The 18,731-nt window shown below is 33.2% G+C and overlaps 3 protein-coding genes across 3 annotated transcripts; 1 reads left to right on the top strand and 2 right to left on the bottom strand.

Annotated features, from left to right (window-relative positions):
• LOC107634749 (gamma-soluble NSF attachment protein) lies at window positions 2,946-5,305 on the bottom strand. Its single transcript, XM_016338175.2, has 9 exons — window positions 5,175-5,305; window positions 4,989-5,056; window positions 4,812-4,896; window positions 4,566-4,724; window positions 4,274-4,411; window positions 4,089-4,167; window positions 3,880-3,959; window positions 3,642-3,771; window positions 2,946-3,080 (listed from the first exon to the last, which is right to left on the bottom strand). The coding sequence occupies exons 1-9, from the start codon at window positions 5,219-5,221 to the stop codon at window positions 2,976-2,978; spliced, it is 891 nt and encodes a 296-aa protein (XP_016193661.1). The 5' UTR covers window positions 5,222-5,305; the 3' UTR covers window positions 2,946-2,975.
• LOC107633901 (subtilisin-like protease SBT2.2) lies at window positions 7,008-13,299 on the top strand. The gene is made up of 10 exons (XM_021119810.1): window positions 7,008-7,545; window positions 8,037-8,196; window positions 8,334-8,731; window positions 8,890-8,985; window positions 9,642-9,714; window positions 10,140-10,422; window positions 11,340-11,671; window positions 11,822-12,092; window positions 12,271-12,552; window positions 12,777-13,299. The coding sequence occupies exons 1-10, from the start codon at window positions 7,325-7,327 to the stop codon at window positions 13,208-13,210; spliced, it is 2,550 nt and encodes an 849-aa protein (XP_020975469.1). The 5' UTR covers window positions 7,008-7,324; the 3' UTR covers window positions 13,211-13,299.
• Window positions 13,895-17,269, bottom strand: LOC107633903 (putative receptor-like protein kinase At3g47110). Its single transcript, XM_016337495.2, has 2 exons — window positions 14,505-17,269; window positions 13,895-14,423 (listed from the first exon to the last, which is right to left on the bottom strand). The coding sequence occupies exons 1-2, from the start codon at window positions 17,071-17,073 to the stop codon at window positions 14,143-14,145; spliced, it is 2,850 nt and encodes a 949-aa protein (XP_016192981.1). The 5' UTR covers window positions 17,074-17,269; the 3' UTR covers window positions 13,895-14,142.

Below are 18,731 nucleotides of genomic sequence, written 5' to 3'. Positions count from 1 at the left end.
TTTATGATAATAAAATAAAAATAAAAAGTATGAAATAATATTGTGTATATTTAAGTTAATTTTAATCTTTTTTAATAACCAAATTTTTTATGATGTAACTGATAAACAATGACAGTTAATACGGATTGGATATGTTTTGAGTATGCTATACATTTTATGGTTTTGTACGAAACAATATTAGTTTTAATTTATATATTTATTATTGGGTATTAAAAATAAAAAGCATTTGTATTGTTAGTATTTTTCAAACCTTCCTCAACTCTAACCGTGATTAGGACTAAAAGATCATCTACCTCATTGGAAATAAATGTAATCCAATCAATTTTTATTTGATAGTGCTATACATTCGCATAATTATAAGAGAATTAACTTTAGCGAGATAACAATATGGTATTTAGTTACCACTTGAGTATTTTTATATATAGAATTATCAATCAATTATGTATGGCTTCTAATGAAAATAATATATTCAACATGGATATTGTTTGTTAGGTAAAAGATAACAAATTGACAAAGAAAATTAATTACAATGGATATATTCATTTTAAAAATTATTTTTCTATGTAATACTATATAAAATATCATGGTCACCCTAAATTATTACATGTTCAACTTCCATTGACAACAGTAGAATGCCTAAATTAAGACATTTTCAGACTATAATATTTGTCAAACAAATAATTAATGAAACACTCATCCATACATTCTCATTTTGAGTATATTTACACATAAAAAAAAAAGTTGAAGTAGCAAAAGCGATAAAAATGTTTATTTTTATAATTTTGTGTGGCTATTTATATATAGAAGACCAGAAGACTATGATTATCTAACAAAATTAATTTTATTTATTGCAGTTAATTTAAATAAGTAAAAAATTATCTTATTTTAGTTTAATCTTTAATTCACATGATTTAAATTTAGCTCAATATATATGATTTGATTTGATTTAATTATTAGTGAAAAACATCTCGATAACTTATTTTATTCATAGATTTATTATTTTAATGATTAATTAATTTAATTAATTAATTAATACAGATAATTAGTATAATTAATTTGATTTAATAAATTAAAAAAATAAATTAAAAAATACTAACAAAACATTAAAAGAAATAAATTAAAAAATACTACCAAATCAATTTGATATAAATGATAATAAATTATGTGATATTTAAATATCTAATTATGTGATATTTAAATATTTAATCAAATTAATTAGTTGATATAGTTAATTTATCATAATAAATTGTATTTAATGAGTTCAAAGAAACAAATCGCTAGACACTCTTATAAGCATGTCACGTCAACTCCATCATTAAGTGCAAAAACCTGATTTTTAATAGAATAGATAATAAATAGAATATATAAGAATATGATATGTGACATATTTTAATTATGAAATTTGTATTATATAATAGTTTTTTTCTGAATTCTTATTGCTTGTTCGTTGCTATTTTTTACGTAATTACTTAATAATTTCCACCTATAAAACTATCAACTACCTAATATTATGATTTAATTAATAAAAATGATGACATTAATATTTTTTCATAAGTCTTGTTATTATTTATAATTAAAAAATAGCTATAAATAAATTTATTTCCTTAATAAATGTTAATTTTGTTGTCAAATTCTATATTACCATTAAAATTTTAGCGTAATTGAGTCTAATTTTTACATTTTGAAATAGATTTATTCGAAAAAATTAATATATAAATCACATTATTATTACAAAATTATTTTTTTAACATAATTAGTGGTGATTATTTGAACCGTTAAATTTAGCTTCTAATGATATTAAAATCAACCTATTTTATTATCTTGTGCTTTCAAAAAATTTACACCACTTACATAAAAATATAACAATTGAAAAAAAATTTATTACAATGGGTATATTCATTTTAATAAATATTCTTCTATCTAATACTATAAAAAAAAATACATTAGCCACTTTAATTTGCTACAGGTCAACTTCCAGTAGTAGAATGCCTAAATTGAGATATATTCATCAAACAAACAATCAATAAAATACTCATCCGTACTTTCTCATGTTGGGTCCATTTATACATAAAAAAAAAAGAAGAAAAGAAAAGTTGAAATAGCAAGAGCGATAAAAATCACGATTCTTATAATTTTGTGTGGCCATCTATATATAGTAGACTAGACAACTATGATTATCTAACAAAATTAATTTGTATTTATTACGCTCAACTTGAATAAGTAAAAAATTATCTTATTTTAATTTAGTCCTTAATTCATATGATTTGAATTTAGCTCAATCTATATGATTTGATTTGATTTGATTTAATTATTAGTTAAAAATATCTCAGTTGCCTATTTTATTCATAGATTTATTATTTTAATGACTAATAAATTAATCAAATTAATTAATTAGTACACACAAAAAATTTGGTTTAGTAAATTAAAAGAAATAAATTAAAAAATACTAAAAAAATATTAAAATAAATAAATTAAAAAATACTACCAAATCAAATTGATATAAATTATAATAAATTATATGATATTTAAATATCTAATCAAATCAATTAGTTGATATAGTTAGTTTATCGTAATAACTTATATTTAATGAGTTAAAAGAAATAAATCAGAAAACACTCTCAGAAAACATGCCCATCAGCTCACCATTCATTAAGTGGCAGAAACCCAATTTTTATACAATAGAATAGATAGAATAGATTTCAGTATTGTTCTCCTACAGGGCGTAGTATACCAAGACATGTTTATAAAGCATAGCATTCACAATTTTGTCACCTTTAAATTGTTTAATACTATAGTCATAGTGTCTATCAAAGTGAAATTTCTTTTCCTCCGAAAGTTTGAATAAGATTGAACACTTGGTACACCAAGCCTCTTTTGAAGTTTCATTGTTCTTAAGATCAAATATCTGCTATTTAAAATATTCTTATGGTACGTCAGAAACGAAAAATGAATAAAAGAAATGTGTCCCGGAATTGTTAAGTGAGGTCATTTTCATCCAAAGGCTGGTCTTCTTGTCTGGCAGTGTTACCCTTCAATGCACTCACATCTCCTGTTGGCAGTTTCCTTGCTAGCCTAATCATCTGCAGAATTCAAAACTCACATAGTAATTTTCACATCACAAGAATTGTGCCACAAGTTCTTACATCTTACTACTCAGTATGCTTCCATTAGAAATCAATGTAATTAGGGACACAGTAACAAAATATATAGTGAAAAATAAGTAATATCCCAAAATAATTTCTAAGAAAATTTGTAGTCAAATATTTTGTTCTTCAAATATTTTAATCAGTCTTTACATCAAATTGTTCATTTATATATATAGAAGAACAAATATGAAAATTTTAAAAATCTTTAGCAATTGTTGTGTCTTTGTTACATAATAACAGGGATCGATTTGTCTAAACTTTTACCAAAATTTGACGTCTAATAAAATAAAAGGTTAAAGCCTGATTTGGGATTAAAAGTTGTTGAGGATTAAAAATCTTTTAGAAACTGATTTCGGTAGTACACTCTAAAAAATTGATTCTCTGATGTATGAATTTTCTGACTGAACAGTTATTAGAACTTCTTCTAAAACCATCTTGTATGAAATCTGAATATTATCATACAGAGGAAATGCAATATATACAAACTTAGGTTACCGAGTGGTCAAGATTTGAAATGCTGCTTGATTGGGCGATACGCTTGATTTCTTCAATGTCTCCATCTGAGTATGCAGCAAGGAGATTGCTAGCACAGCGATTCTGGTCACTTTTGCAAAAAGCATCAATCCTAGACACACCACACAACCATATTATCCATAGATATTAATAATTGATTAAAGTGACATTCAATCTTTTGTAGTAAAGGAAACTAACAATAGAAGAGGCAGAAACTCACTGAGAGCAGTCATTATAACACATCTCTGCTTGCTTGTAGTCATTAGTATAAAGGTAGATAATAATTGCACTGAGATATGCCTGCATTTATGAGCATCTCTGTTAGAGAAATTTCTCCCTAAAAATAACAAGCAAATTCCATCACAGCAACATACAATATATATACAGTTACAGTTCAAATGCAGAATGCAAAATTAAATCAATCCTAACCTTGCACTGGCTATTGGTAGCATTACACTTGGAAGCTGCTAAGCCCAACTTCAATTGGAGAGGCGCAGCGTCCGAATACCTTTGTGTTACAGAAACATACCCCGGAAAATGTTGCAAAATCAGCATACAAGGAAAATTGGTAGAAAATTTTGAATGGAACTTCATACTTTACTACAAAGACTTACTTCTCAAGTTTTATATAAACAGCAGTAGCAGAACGATACAGATCAAAGGTCATTTGTCCTCCTCCATCTTCCTCAAGAATTGTAATGGCATCAGTATATAGCTGAATAGCTTCTTCAGGCATGATTTCTTCCAAAGCACTGCATAGTGAGAAAATAAAGAAAGCTACATAATATCATTTACATAATTCAGCATCTCCAAGCCATAAAGTCCATTTTGTTTGTTTTCACTTGTTCTTTAACAAAATCCTTAAAGCATAGAACACTGAAAATGAAAACAAAAACCAAACAATACCGGGCACCCTTTGCAAGAGCATCTGATGCAGGTTGTGGCCTCCCACACTCAATGTACAATTCCGACGCCCTTCGAGAGAAGCTCACAACTTCTCTCCAGTTTCTGAGTTCCTTTGCCATATTAGCAGCTGATTCCATGTGCTTAGCTGCATCCCAAGGGCTGGTTTACTTGTCAAGGACACAGAAACACAGAATCCTTTTACTGTTTTACAGTGATTATAGAACAAGCAGTTATAAATAAGGATACGAAGCAAGCATCTCTTGTCCCTTGGAAGCTTTCTCATATGCTGCTTTTGATCTCTCATAGTCCTTGGCAACTCTAAATCGATTAGCTATAGAAAATAAATAGTTACATGCTTTAATTTTCATACATCTCTATCTATATTATAAGAATTTAAGGTATGAATAAATAATGTTGTTTTACCAGCCTGTTCATAAAGGGAAGTAGCACTACTCCAATCTGCAGTCCACCTTGTGCTACTGAGGGTTGTTCTGAATAAAACAAGAAGAAAAAAATATTTACAATTTGATCAGAAGCAAAATAGAAATGTTGCGTGATAATGATTGATGATGATTATATATATATAAATCGGAGATCAGTGATACGCACAAGTTATCAGCTTGGGCTATCATTTTGTGGGGATCAGAGCCAGCCATTGTACGAGGTTAATACCGAAAACCTTAATCAATTGTACGAGGTTGGTTTTGTTTTGATGAACATTGGTGTTTGATTTGTTCTCCTCAATTCTCCCACGAATGAAAAATGTACAAAATATTTAGAGAAACTAACTTATATGCCTATGTTCGCATTCTATTTTAAAGAGTGGAATTAAAATAAAAATTTAATTTTTATGTATTGTCAATTAAAGTTTTATACAAATAATTAATTAAATAGCGTGATATTAATAAAAATAATAATTATTTTGATTTACGATTATGATCCCAGACCTCTTCTTTGATTTCATTAGTTCTACGATTCTTCAAATACTCATAAGCATGCAGCAGCTTCAACCATTTTAATTTCCAGTGAAAGCCTCATCACATTAGGGTTTATTCTCTTATTTCATAGTTGCACACTTCGTTCCCTGTAATTTACGTTCTTACTACTTCATTATGCATTGCATGTCAAGTTTTTTTTTCCTTTTTGCTCCAATCATTTTTCGCACTAGGGTTTAGCTACGCAATTTCAAGATTTTCAGCTTTATAAATTCCAAGATGTTTTTCTTAATTTGCTCTGCTGCTACTTCATCTATGCATTGCATGTTAAGCTCCTCTTTTTTTTTTCCACTCAATCTTCGTACTAGGGTTTATCTACGCAATTGCAAGATTTTCAGTTTCATTGTTTTGCATCTTATTTTCTTAGAAGAATAATTACGTTTGAGCCTTTCAAAATATCTCTATAAACTTTAGAATGTTTTCTTTTTCTAGGTTTTTCAGAAAGAAAGAAAGAATAGAAACTTGAAGGTCCAAAAAGACGGAAAAGACAAAAGCAGAATCATGAAATATGGTAATGTATATCGTAGAGTTGGTGATTGACGTGACAGAATCTCATACCGTACATTTTTCTTTTTGAATTGAAACGCATGCAGGAGGTGAGGATCGATCACCAATTGTTCCTAAAAGAGAACAGGGCAACGCTGAAACTGGTAATGATTGAAGAAGATGGTGCTTTTGCGACATGAGAGCATGGCCTACCATCACTTTCAAGAAACAATGTTATCATCAGCACGGGTATGCACATGAATTTTCCACTCATCATATCTTTTTAATTATCAGATTACATGCTATATTGTTTTTAACTAGAACCTTCTTCATATTAAAATATTGTTCTGGTTCAGAATTTTTTTCGATTTAAGAAAAAAACTTATCTGAGGCATGCGTGGATCGCATAATTATAACTAATCAACTAGGCTAAAAAAGATTCTGAAACATGCAGTTTTAGAATGCTATATTGGACTGGTGATGCACTATCACTAAGTATCACTATGACATGTGCACAAAGGTAGTAGCACTTATGTGCCACCGAACCCCAGCCACAATGTGTCCACTTTCTTTGAGGCATAGGCAAAATTAAAAGGATTGCTTTAAATATTTGAAAGTTGGTCTAGGAGGCAATATTTGGACAAACCGTCCATCAAATTCCCTTACACGCCCCACCAAAACTTTCCTAACTGATTTTTTTTTTTTAATTTTCTTTCAAAAATTGCTTAGAATTGGTACCTGTGATGTCACAAATCTGATATGTACCTTGGTAATTGAGCGTGATGGCCGTCTTTTTTCTTTAACAAATATGCTTCTTTATTTACAATTTAGTTCCACCTATATACTATAATAAGGAATGTTAATTTTTTTTTTCTGTGTAGTATCTCGGCCAATAAACAAAGCATTTAAAGTTACAACTTTCTCAGTATCCAAGGTAGGTTCTAGATTTTCCATACTTAAGCTATTATGAATACTGATAGAAGTCACAGACCCTCCCTTCTCCAAAAGTGTCCTCGGCTGGTTCTTATCTCACAGAATAGAGTTCACTGCTTTTTATCTTTTTCTGTGTTGAGTTGACACTTGGATTCATTTTCTCCACTTCTGCTTCATGGGCTAGACTCTAGGAGAAACTATAAAACAATGCATTATTTTGACTCTTCCACTAAATAAATAATATCTAATTATATAAATGTTAAAGGGAAATCTTGCCAGGATGAGTTATATGTGCTACTGAAGAATTGTTCTCAGCTTCTTGTTCATACTTGTACCAAAACACAAATGGGGAACATTTATTGGGTACATGTGGGGATGTTGTGTTTATATGGAATGCTTATACTACCTTCCTTTTGTCAAGTTGATTCAGGTGATGCAGCTACTGCTGTCTACATTGTTACTCTGAGACAAGCTCCTGCTTCTCATTATCAGGATGAGTTGGCAAGAAGGGGTCACAGCTTCAGACATGGTACTTCTTTGAGAAGAAATAGACTCCATAGAACAAGGTAACCCCATCACTTTCACAGTTACAAAAGAAAAATGTTTGAAGGATTATTTTTATCTTTTTGGTAATTGTACTGTTAGATTCTTTCTAGTTACATATTTTTTCCTTTTTCGGCTCTCTTGTTCTTCTTCATTTTATTTTCCCAGTTTCGTAGGACTTATGATGTCGGAGTGAGTTAGTATTCTGTGTCTCTCTCCCCCGCCCCCCACCCAGCGCGTGCGCCCCAGTTGGTTAAAAGTTAAAATCAGAAGTGGAAGTTTTATATTTGTGGAGTGATGATATGCAATTATTAAGTGATTGTTTAATACAATGTATATTGTTCTTGGTCGTTTGCCTGAAAAACTTATCATTATATTTTCATTCCATGTTCTGAATTCTAGGTACTTTGTATCATCCTTCCTTATCTTTCCTTTTGCCAATTTCTAGAATTTTTGAGGTTATTTGTGAAATGAATGCATTTATTTGAGGGATATGGTATTTTGCTGTTCTTAGACATCAAAATCTTACGAAGCCAGTTAGGAGCCACAGCTATTACATTGCCCGAGCTCATGATTCACTTTTGAAGAAAGTGTTAGGAGGAGAGAAATATCTGAAGCTCTATAGCTATCATTACCTGATTAATGGATTCGCTGTGTTGGTTACCCCACAGCAGGTATGACACTAATTTTCACCATCTTGATTATCTCATTTTGTGTTTGGTGCATTTATGCTTATTACTTAGCTTATTGGTTCTGTATGTGATATGAGTAACTGAAACATGTTCATTTTTTGAATTACTTAATGGTAAAGGCAGAGAAGCTATCAAAGAGAAGAGAAGTGTCAAATGTGGTTTTGGACTTCTCTGTCAGAACTGCAACCACCCATACTCCACAATTTTTGGGTCTGCCAAAGGGAGCTTGGGTTGAAGCAGGTGGATTTGAAACTGCTGGAGAAGGAATCACCATTGGTTTTATTGATACTGGCATTGATCCTACACACCCCAGTTTCCAAGATGATAAATCTGAACATCCATACCCTGTTCCTGCAAATTTCTCTGGCATCTGTGAGGTTACACCGGATTTTCCATCTGGTTCTTGCAATAGGAAGCTCGTTGCGGCCCGTCATTTCGCAGCGTCTGCTATAACCAGAGGAATATTTAATTCAAGTGAGGACTATGCTTCTCCATTTGATGGCGATGGCCATGGCACGTGAGTTTTTGGCATTTCCAAATGGATCTTATGTCTCATTGTTTTTTCAATCACATGTTCTCAGCATAATAGTTACGTTAAGTGGTTGCACCAGTAAACTTTGACTTGTCAATCTTTCTTCTACTAATTATCCATTCTGATGTATCTACAATTTGCAGGCACACAGCTTCTATTTCATCAGGAAACTATGGGATTCCAGTGGTCGTTGCTGGGCATCATTTTGGAAATGCTAGTGGGATGGCTCCCCGTTCACAGTAACTAATTTCAAACTATCTGATTTAAAAAAGTTGTCTCATGAGCATTTCATGTATGATAATTCAGTATCTGGAGTTTTGCATTGTTCTGCTTCATCCTATAGTTGCACTCTATCAGGGATGTAAACTTATTGTGTACCTACACCAACAACTTAAGAATTTATTTGAAGTGGTCCTTGATCAAGTGCTCTACAACTTGATCAGTGCCAACCCATTCTTATCTACATTGTTGCTTATTTTCTCTAAGCCTTGGGTTTTTTTTTATTACTTCTATTTTAGTTGACATAAGAATGTTATGCTTATTTTTGTCTCCACATAGTTTTCTGGCAACAAAAAACAATTTATCCCTTTAATAAGTTATTCTGCATTTTCAGTATTATAGAGACAATTTCATTATTTATTTATTTTTTTAATCTGAAAACAGACATTTTATTTATCTAGCCTGGATTTCTAATATTTTCAGATGAGCATAATCAATTCTTTTGTTTTAATCTTGTTTATGTGATTTATGAATGTGAAAGGGAGCCTTGGAGCAACATTTTATCTCTTCTAGCCTCGGACCATGCATTAACGGGGGATGCTTGTGCACTGGCTGGCTGGCTGCCTTTTTTTTCTTTATGTGATTTATGAATGTGTTTGATTTCAATCTTTTACAGCATTGCTGTCTACAAGGCATTATACAAGAGATTTGGTGGATTTGCTGCAGATGTTGTTGCAGCTATTGACCAGGTACATGTATTGATAAATGATGCATTGCCAACATAATATGTTTTTGTCTGCAATATATGATAATTCTATTTGTTAAAATGTCAGTTGTTGTCATATTCTATTCTTTTGTATAATTATCGTGGATTTATGCTCATTTGCCTTGTACCTTTTAATGAGAAATATGTGATGAATGACTTGTTAACTATATAGCTATTGTTATCCATTTAACAAGGGCCTTTTTACTAGCTTCATACTACTTTTGCAGAAGTTCATTTTTTCAATAGACTGGATTGGAATTTATTCATTGACTTTTACAATGCTTCTTCTTGGTCTTGAATATAATAGTTTAAAGATAATTTTCTTTTGCCTTAAAAATATTATTCACGTCAAGTGCATCGTCAATTTTATATCTGGTAAGGCTTACAAGTATGGTTCATCATTTACAGGCAGCTCAGGACATGGTTGACATAATATGCTTGTCAATCACTCCAAATAGGCGCCCTCCTGGTATTGCAACTTTCGTCAATCCAATAGACATGTCATTGCTATCAGCTGTAAAAGCTGGTATATTTGTAGTGCAAGCTGCTGGCAATACTGGACCCTCACCTATGAGCATGTCCTCCTTCAGTCCATGGATCTTTACTGTTGGAGCAGCCTCTCATGATCGACTTTATAGCAATTCCATCATTCTTGGAAATAATATGACCATACCTGGAGTTGGACTCGCACGTAGGTTTTCTTTTTTTTTTTTACTCTAATCCTGGTTAGCTATACATTATTTTCCAGAGAAATGCCAAGTATTTTAGTTGATTTCTTACCTTATAATCAAACTTCAAGGTGAAACTTACATGTTTAATATAGAAAAGCATAGAGCAAACCATTTCTTTTTATTTTATTTTCTTTTTCGCTGTGTTCTATGATTCTATCATTAGTTTTGGACTCATGATAGATTAGGAAATATTTTCTGTTCAAAACAGGATTTCTGCATGATCAAGGTAAAGGTTCCAAACTTTCTAGGACTGTTCTTGGCTTATATGTGTGTTGGTAGGAGTTGGTAGGTTGGGTTAGTTATGTAATGTTTTTTGTAAAAATCACAAAAATGGAGTTCTTTGTTTTGAAGTTTCAGTTGTGGAAAAGCTTAACTTTTCTTTGAACATTCTCAGCTGATTGAGGAATTTGTAGTATCTAACTTAGCAATATTTTAAAAAGAATCCTATTTCGCCAAATTTCCTTATCATATTTACATCATATAGAGGATGCTTTTCAGTGCTTGTAGTTATTGCACTGCATGAGATGTAAGCATAGTGCATCTCTGCATTCTTATTCCGTTGATATTGCTGATTTAAAATGTACTAAGTTGCTATCTTTCACTGGTTGATGAACAGCTAGGAAGAACAATAAATCAGATATCGGAGATCGTCACTCATTCATTCATTATATTGTTGAGAACCAGTTCTTGTTGTCTTTAAAGATTTCTCAGTAACCATGTTTCATTGATGAAATTCTCTCACAATTTTTCACACATTCCATTTGTAAATCATATAATTGAATTGCTAATATGTGCATTATAATTTACTTTATCAATATGGCTATTGGTATTTGTTTACTACTCAATTTTTACATATTTCTTCTGTGACTTTCCACAGCTGGAACACCTAAAAACATAATGTATAAACTGGTTCATGCGCATCATGCTTTGAACAATGACACAACAGTTAAAGATGATATGTATGTGGGTGAGTGTCAAGATGAAAGTAAATTCAATCAGGATTTGGTACAGGGAAACATCCTGATCTGTAGCTATACGATCCGATTTGTGGTTGGGCTATCCACCATCAAGAGTGCCTTAGAAATGGCCAACAATCTTAGTGCAATTGGTCTTGTTTTCTGCATGGACCCTCTTGTGACTAGTTTTCAGCTTAACCCAGTTCCAATGAAAATGGCTGGCATAATAATTGCATCTGCAAATGATTCCAAGGTGAAGTTATTCCTTTCTTCTTGTTATATGCAGGATTAAATATACATGTGTATTTTATGTTCTGTGCATACCACATTTGATGCGCTCATTGAGTTCTTAATCTCATAAATTCTAAAATGATCCCCTCTCCCACAAATTTCAATTGGACAGATATTACTGCAATACTACAATTCTTCACTTGAAATAGATGAGACTTCAAAGAAAGTTGTTAAACTAGGGGCTGTTGCTAGCATCTGCGGTGGACTAAAAGCAAACTATAGCAATGATGCTCCAAAGGTTATGTATTACTCTGCTAGAGGACCAGACCCTCAGGACAGTCTTCCTCATGAAGCTGATATTTTGAAACCCAATTTGATTGCTCCTGGAAATTTTATATGGGCAGCTTGGAGTTCTCTTTCCACTGATTCCGCTGAATTCCTAGGTTTATAAATAAGTATAGCTAGTTTTTAGTAGAAAAACAAAACACAAATAATTTTTAGGTTTCTTTCAAGTTAAAACATGACACCCTTTTTTATTACAAATTTATAATCTGTTACTATTTTTATTGTTATGGTGAATTTTTTACTATCTGATCTGCAATTGGTTTGGTGAATTTTTAGGTGAGAATTTTGCTTTAATGTCTGGCACAAGCATGGCTGCACCTCATGTTGCCGGTCTTGCTGCACTCATTAAGCAAAAGTTCCCCCATTTCAGTCCTGCAGCCATTGCGTCTGCTCTTTCCACCACAGCTTCTCTGTATGACAGCATTGGTAAGCCAATAATGGCTCAGCGGTCATATGCCTCTCCAGACTTCAGCCAATCTCCGGCAACTCCCTTCGACATGGGAAGCGGTTTTGTGAATGCTACCTCAGCATTAGATCCGGGATTGCTTTTTGATTCCAGTAAGTCACTCAAAAGAATTTCTAAATTGTCATGAAGTTAAGGAAAGCTTCTACCTTATATTGAAAATTCAGCAATTATTGCAGTTTAGAGAGGTGTGTCATGTGTGCACCTTTGATACTTATCGCTTAACATGCATAAAAAGTGCACTGGGATCTTCAAACAAAACTTAGTGAAACAGTGAATTGGTGTCTTTACATGTTTATATATGTCTTTGGCTTTGTAGGTTATGAGGATTATATGTCATTTCTATGTGCTATCAATGGCTCAGCTCCTACAGTGCTAAACTACACCAATCAAAACTGTTTGCTTTATAACTCTACTTTATATGGCCCTGATCTGAACATTCCCTCAATCACAATAGCAAAGTTAAACCAAACTAGAGTTGTCCAGAGAACATTCCAAAACATTGCTGGGAATGAAACTTACGGCGTTGGTTGGAGTAATCCATATGGTGTTTCAGTGAATGTGTTGCCAACTCGCTTCTCTCTTGCCAATGGGGAGAGACAAGTCTTAACTGTGATCTTCAATGCAACCAGCAACAGCACTGCTGCAAGCTTTGGAAGGATTGGGCTATTTGGTAATCAAGGTCATGTTGTAAATATTCCTGTGGCAGTCATCACTAAAATCTCATATAAATATAACTTCACTACAAGCTAACAGGATTAGTGTCTTTACTTCTTTAGCAAGTCATTTCAATTTTTTATTTTTCGTCTGTCTTTTCTTAGCTTACAAGGTTTGATAAGGATGTTCTTTTTTTAAATTCATGTGCAGTTATGTAGATGTTACAAATAATGCTACACAACACAGGTTATATAGCATGGATGTGTACCGGATACAAAAACCAGAGATTGATTCCATTTATATACTGATCTGGTACACACCCGGGCTAGCCTACATTGTGTTGGAAGAGGCACTAGATGTAATAACCCTTGTGTTTAGAATACCTGTGTTTGCTCTATGTTTATGGCTGAGCATGCAAAGAAGCATATCTTATGCGGTGCCCATAACAGAATTTTTCCCTCCTACCATGATGCTTTCACTCTTCAAAATTATATGATTGGTATTTGTGTGGACTAGGACAAATACAAATTTTAAGAAAGAAACAATAATTTCTCTAGATGACAATTTGTGTGTCAAAAATTGCTATAAGTAGAGTATAGCAGCAGCAGGCAGCCGTCTTATTTATTCATATATACATTAATATAGTAGTCACCTTATTCATTTATACTTATATCGTATGTAAAAACCATAAACCTGCTGTTAACACGTGCTTTTCTTATGTCTATGTGTTGGGAAAATTTTGCCGAAATGCGACATTATTTTCCATTAAGAATAAACCTTAACAACAGAGAAATAAATTTGGCGATATTTATATATATAAGAGATGCTTACATACTAAGTGTTTCATTCTCTTTTCTATGGAGAATTATTACGTTCTCTCATTTATATTCTACGAAAGTACCATGCTATATATGTACTATGGCAAGATTTCAATATCAAGTTACAACTTGACCATTATTTGTGAAGTGTAGCTGCAAAAGAGATAAAATGGTGCCAACCATGAGTCATACGAGTGCTCTCCACAGTATTTATTCTGTTGAAACTTGGTAGTAACGTTTGCTAGTAGCTGCAGCATTCTTACTGTCATTGTTCTTCAAAAAAGAGTCTCTAACTGATTTTAGTTGGCGAAGAGCTTCTCGAATGCCAATTCTCGCATCTGGGGTGTCTGCAGCACAGGACAAACCAACTCCAAGAATTCCATCCACGAAGCACTCATCTGTCGGGCTCTTCCCAGAGAACAGCTCAAGTAACACTATCCCAAAACTGTACACATCTCCAGCTGAAGATGGTTTCTCTCCCCATCCATACTCTGCATTTCAAGTACCCTTTTGGTTAAACAAAGCATTTTCATGATCTGTTATTCAATTAAAGATGTTGTTAGGCTACTAACCTGGTGGAATGTAACCAATTGAACCCTTAAGGACATGAGTGGAGCTAATGGAGACTTGATTATTTGTTGATCTTTCAATCAGCAACCTAGCCAATCCAAAGTCTCCAACCTTGGCAGTCATGTCATCATCCAAGAGAATGTTGCTAGGCTTCAAATCACAATGCACAATCGGAATTTCACTATCATTGTGCAGGTAATCCAATGCACAAGCTGTGTCAATAGCTATATTCAGTCTCTCCATAAGCTTCAAACCATTTCCATTTGCATGCTTTCTCTTCCCTTTAATCCAGTCATCTAAGCTCCCATTGCTCATGTACTCATAAACCAAAGCCAGAAACTCATTGTTCTTGAAGTCAACACTAGAGCAAGATGTGATCACCTTAACCAGATTTCTGTGCCTTGAGTTCTTCATAGCCTCACACTCAGCAAAGAAACTCTTCAGAGAACCAGTTCTTAGAATGTTAAGCACTTTCACAGCAACAATACTTCCCTCGCGTAGAAGGCCTCGATATACTGAGCCAAAGCTCCCAGATCCTATTAAATTTTCCTGGCTGAACTCGTCAGTTGCCTGACGAAGTTCATCATAAGAGATCATCGGAGCATGAAGCTTTAACAGCTCAGATGCTGCCGCAGATGTTACCTTGACTCTTCTGTTCTTTATGTATAGTATCAAGCCAATTGTGAGACATAGTATCAATGTCACCACCAAGGCTACGATGATGTAGATGGTCCTTCTTTCATGGCCATGAGGCACACATGAGAAATGCAAGCAGAGTTTTGTATTACCTTCTAAATGGACAGCAGAGAGATTCTGGAATACTCCACCACTAGGAATGGCTCCCTCTAAATCATTATAAGAGAGGTTTAAAAGCTGAAGGGCATGTAGATTTTGAAGTTCACCAGGAATGGATCCTGAGAGTTGGTTGCAGGACAGGTCCAAAGTTCCCAAACCTTTCACATCTCCAAGACTACTTGGAATGGGACCTGAAAGCATATTCTTTGCCAGAGACAGTTTTTCCAAGCTCAGGCAATTGCTAAATGAGCTGGGAATCTCACCATACAATTTGTTGATGGAAAAGTCTATGGTGGCAACACTAATCAAATTCCCAACTTGAGGTATTGGTCCACTCAAGAGGTTCATTGACAAATTTAAAACCTTGCTCAAAGTTTGGAGATTGAGTATCTCCCCAGGTATGCTTCCACTGAGTTTGTTGCTGGATAAGTCCATAAAGAGCAGGCTTTGAAAGTTCCCAAAATTACTTGGTATTGTACCCACAACTTCATTTCTTGAAAGATCAATCTGGTTTAAGTTAAGGAGATTACCAAGAGACTTTGGAATGGTACCAGATAGCTGATTTCCAGCTAGAATCAGCTCTTGTAGATCCTCTAATTGGCCTAACTCTTGTGGGATTTCTCCGGTGATCAAATTGTAGCTCAAGTTCAACAATCTCATGCCACTAAGATGGCCAATGGAAGAGGGTATGCTTCCATTGATTCTATTCCCTCCCATGTATAATATTGAGAGATTCTTGGAGAGGTTACCAATGGCTTCAGGAATCACACCTTCCAACCTGTTACCATCGATCGCAAGGAAGTTCAGTTTGGTGCTGTTTGTCAAAGAATGAATAATGTAATCCAAACCTCTTCCTTGAGAGCTAACTATCTTGTTGTATCCAATGTTATACATGCGCAGGAATGGCAAATTTCCTAGACCAGGAGGCACTGTCCCTTCCAAGAGGTTGTGAGCCATTCGGATGACCCTAATGTTAGTGAGGTTGTGCAGAGAAGCCGGAATTCCACCGGTGAATCTGTTGAAGCAGAAGTTGAACACCAAGAGATTTGGAAGTGTATGACCAACATCTTGAGGAAGCTCACCCCAGAAGGAGTTTGCAGCCAAGGCCAAGTTAACAAGGGAAGTTATGTTATATATAACTGGTGGAACAGTCCCTGTGAGATTGTTGATGGTGAGATCAAGCTCTATCAGATTCTTGAGCCTTCCCAAGTCACTTGGAATCCAGCCACTGAGATAATTGGTGCCAAGACTGATATTCCTGAGGGAAGAAATGTTTCCCAGAGAAGCTGGAATTGCACCATGCAGATTATTCTTTCCCAACTTCAAGACTTGAAGATTCCTCAAGCTTCCAATGTCTGTGGGAATGCTGCTCACAATCTTGTTTGATGATAAATCAAGAATCTGGAGCTGAGTCAAGAGGGTGATGTTAGAAGGAATCACTCCTTCAATATTGTTAGAGCTCATGTTGAGAACTCTTAAACGGATGAGGTTGCCAATGGAAGAGCTCAATTGACCTGAGAGTCCTAACCCTGAAAGATCAAGGCTAGTTACTCTTTGGCTTAGTTTGTTACACTTGACACCAGTCCAGTTGCTGCATGGGGAAGTGTTCTGGTTCCAAGAAGATAGTTTGTTGGAAGTGTCATCACTGAGCTGAGACTTGAGTGTGATCAAGGTTTGTTTATCTGTGGTGGATGATACACCAACCACATGGTTGTGAAGGAGGAGGGTGATTAACAAGGGAAAATGAAGTACAAATGCTTGAGAAAACAAACCCATGCTTTATTGTTTATTTGGTTTGGATTTCATGCAATGCAGGCTTAAGATATTATCTATTTATAGTGATGGAGATTCTCTTTTTTTCAAATGGCGATGTATGTATGTATGTATGTATGTATGTATGTATGTGTACTCAATTTCAACATCCACCGTCTCTGTTATAAGTTATAACGCAGAAGCAGCCAAGTTCTCATATAATAAACTTTAGCCAAAAAGGGAAGTCAAACTTGAATTGTGTTAATGACCAACTTTGTCTTTGAGATGTTTATAATATAATACAATTAAGATTATAATTAATTTATTACTTTTCTTAATAAGAATCTTTTAAATTATTTTTCAAATTGAAGAGTTTTATTAATTGTGATTTAATTGGGGTTTTAGATTTTTAAGAATAATTTTGCAGAATACTGTTGTGATTCTTTATATGAGTTTAAGTCATCTTTTTTTTATTAATGATGTTACGTTAGCAATTCTAATAACTTGGCAAAAGATGAAAATTAACCAATCACTATTTAGTAAAATATTTTAAAAAAATTAAAACAAAAAACTCTGATCTATTATTATTCAATTGAAACATCAAGTACTAATTAAATACAATAAACATACATTAAAAGTGTCATAATAATAATAATAATTATAAAAAATTTCAGTTACAAATATTCAAATTCTACAACTTATACATATTAAGTGATACGTGCTTCAAATGTTCGTGATATAAAGAGATCAAGTGTTATTTAGAAGATATTAGTTTACCATTTTAGAATATTTTAATTTAATATATTTTGATTTTGTTTATTTAATTACTAGATTAGGCCTTATGTTTGTGGGCTTTAGGTTTTTCTTTGTTTTAATTTAATAAGAAGTTATAAATACCTCCTTAACTATTGTAGTCGTAGATAGAATATTTAGAGGTTTCAAAATTCCTTTTTTGGTTTCGTGATGAAACCATGGTGGTGTGAACAATTGAGATTGAGGACCTCTCTTGTTGCATCGGGGAATTGGGTAGAAAGTTGAGGAGTCCATGCGATTCAATTTCCAAACTATGGCGTTGACAAGTTAGGTTGAGGAGTCTCTTTCTTGTTGCGTCAAGAAATTGAGTAAAAAGTAGAATGATTCTCTTTCTATTCAATTTCAACATATCCTTTTTTGTTTTTATTTCAATTTTAATGTATATTTTCTATTCAATTTCAATTCTTGCCTTATTTATCTTTTTATTTCTTTATCATCAAGACTCTTACCACTCTTCGAACTTTTTCTTTTTTATATTGTATTATTAAGTGTAAAATCCTCGGTGATGGACCAAACTATGTGTTAAATACTCTTATATCCTAGTTAATTTTTAACTCTACGTACACGTCGATCTTAAGCTATAAAATCGAATTCGAGACGTGACACATAAGCAACTCAAACAACTATAACTTATATTAAGCATTATAATTTTGTGATTCTCTGTTTATTGAGCGTTTTGGAGAGTCTAAAAGTGTTTTTTTTTATTATATATTAGAGTCTAAAATTTTTAATAAGCCATAACACTACACTATTATATTAAGCCTTAATTTCGACATTTTTCTTATATTGACTTCCAATAATAAAATTGACAAAGACAAATAAATGTTCTCACTATACACCTAACTGGTTGCTAACGTAAAAACGTAAAA

The sequence above is a fragment of the Arachis ipaensis genome, chromosome B03 (assembly GCF_000816755.2).
Source record: "Arachis ipaensis cultivar K30076 chromosome B03, Araip1.1, whole genome shotgun sequence".
NCBI classification, from domain to species: Eukaryota; Viridiplantae; Streptophyta; class Magnoliopsida; order Fabales; family Fabaceae; genus Arachis; species Arachis ipaensis.
This window is presented reverse-complemented; position numbering and strand designations above follow the sequence as displayed.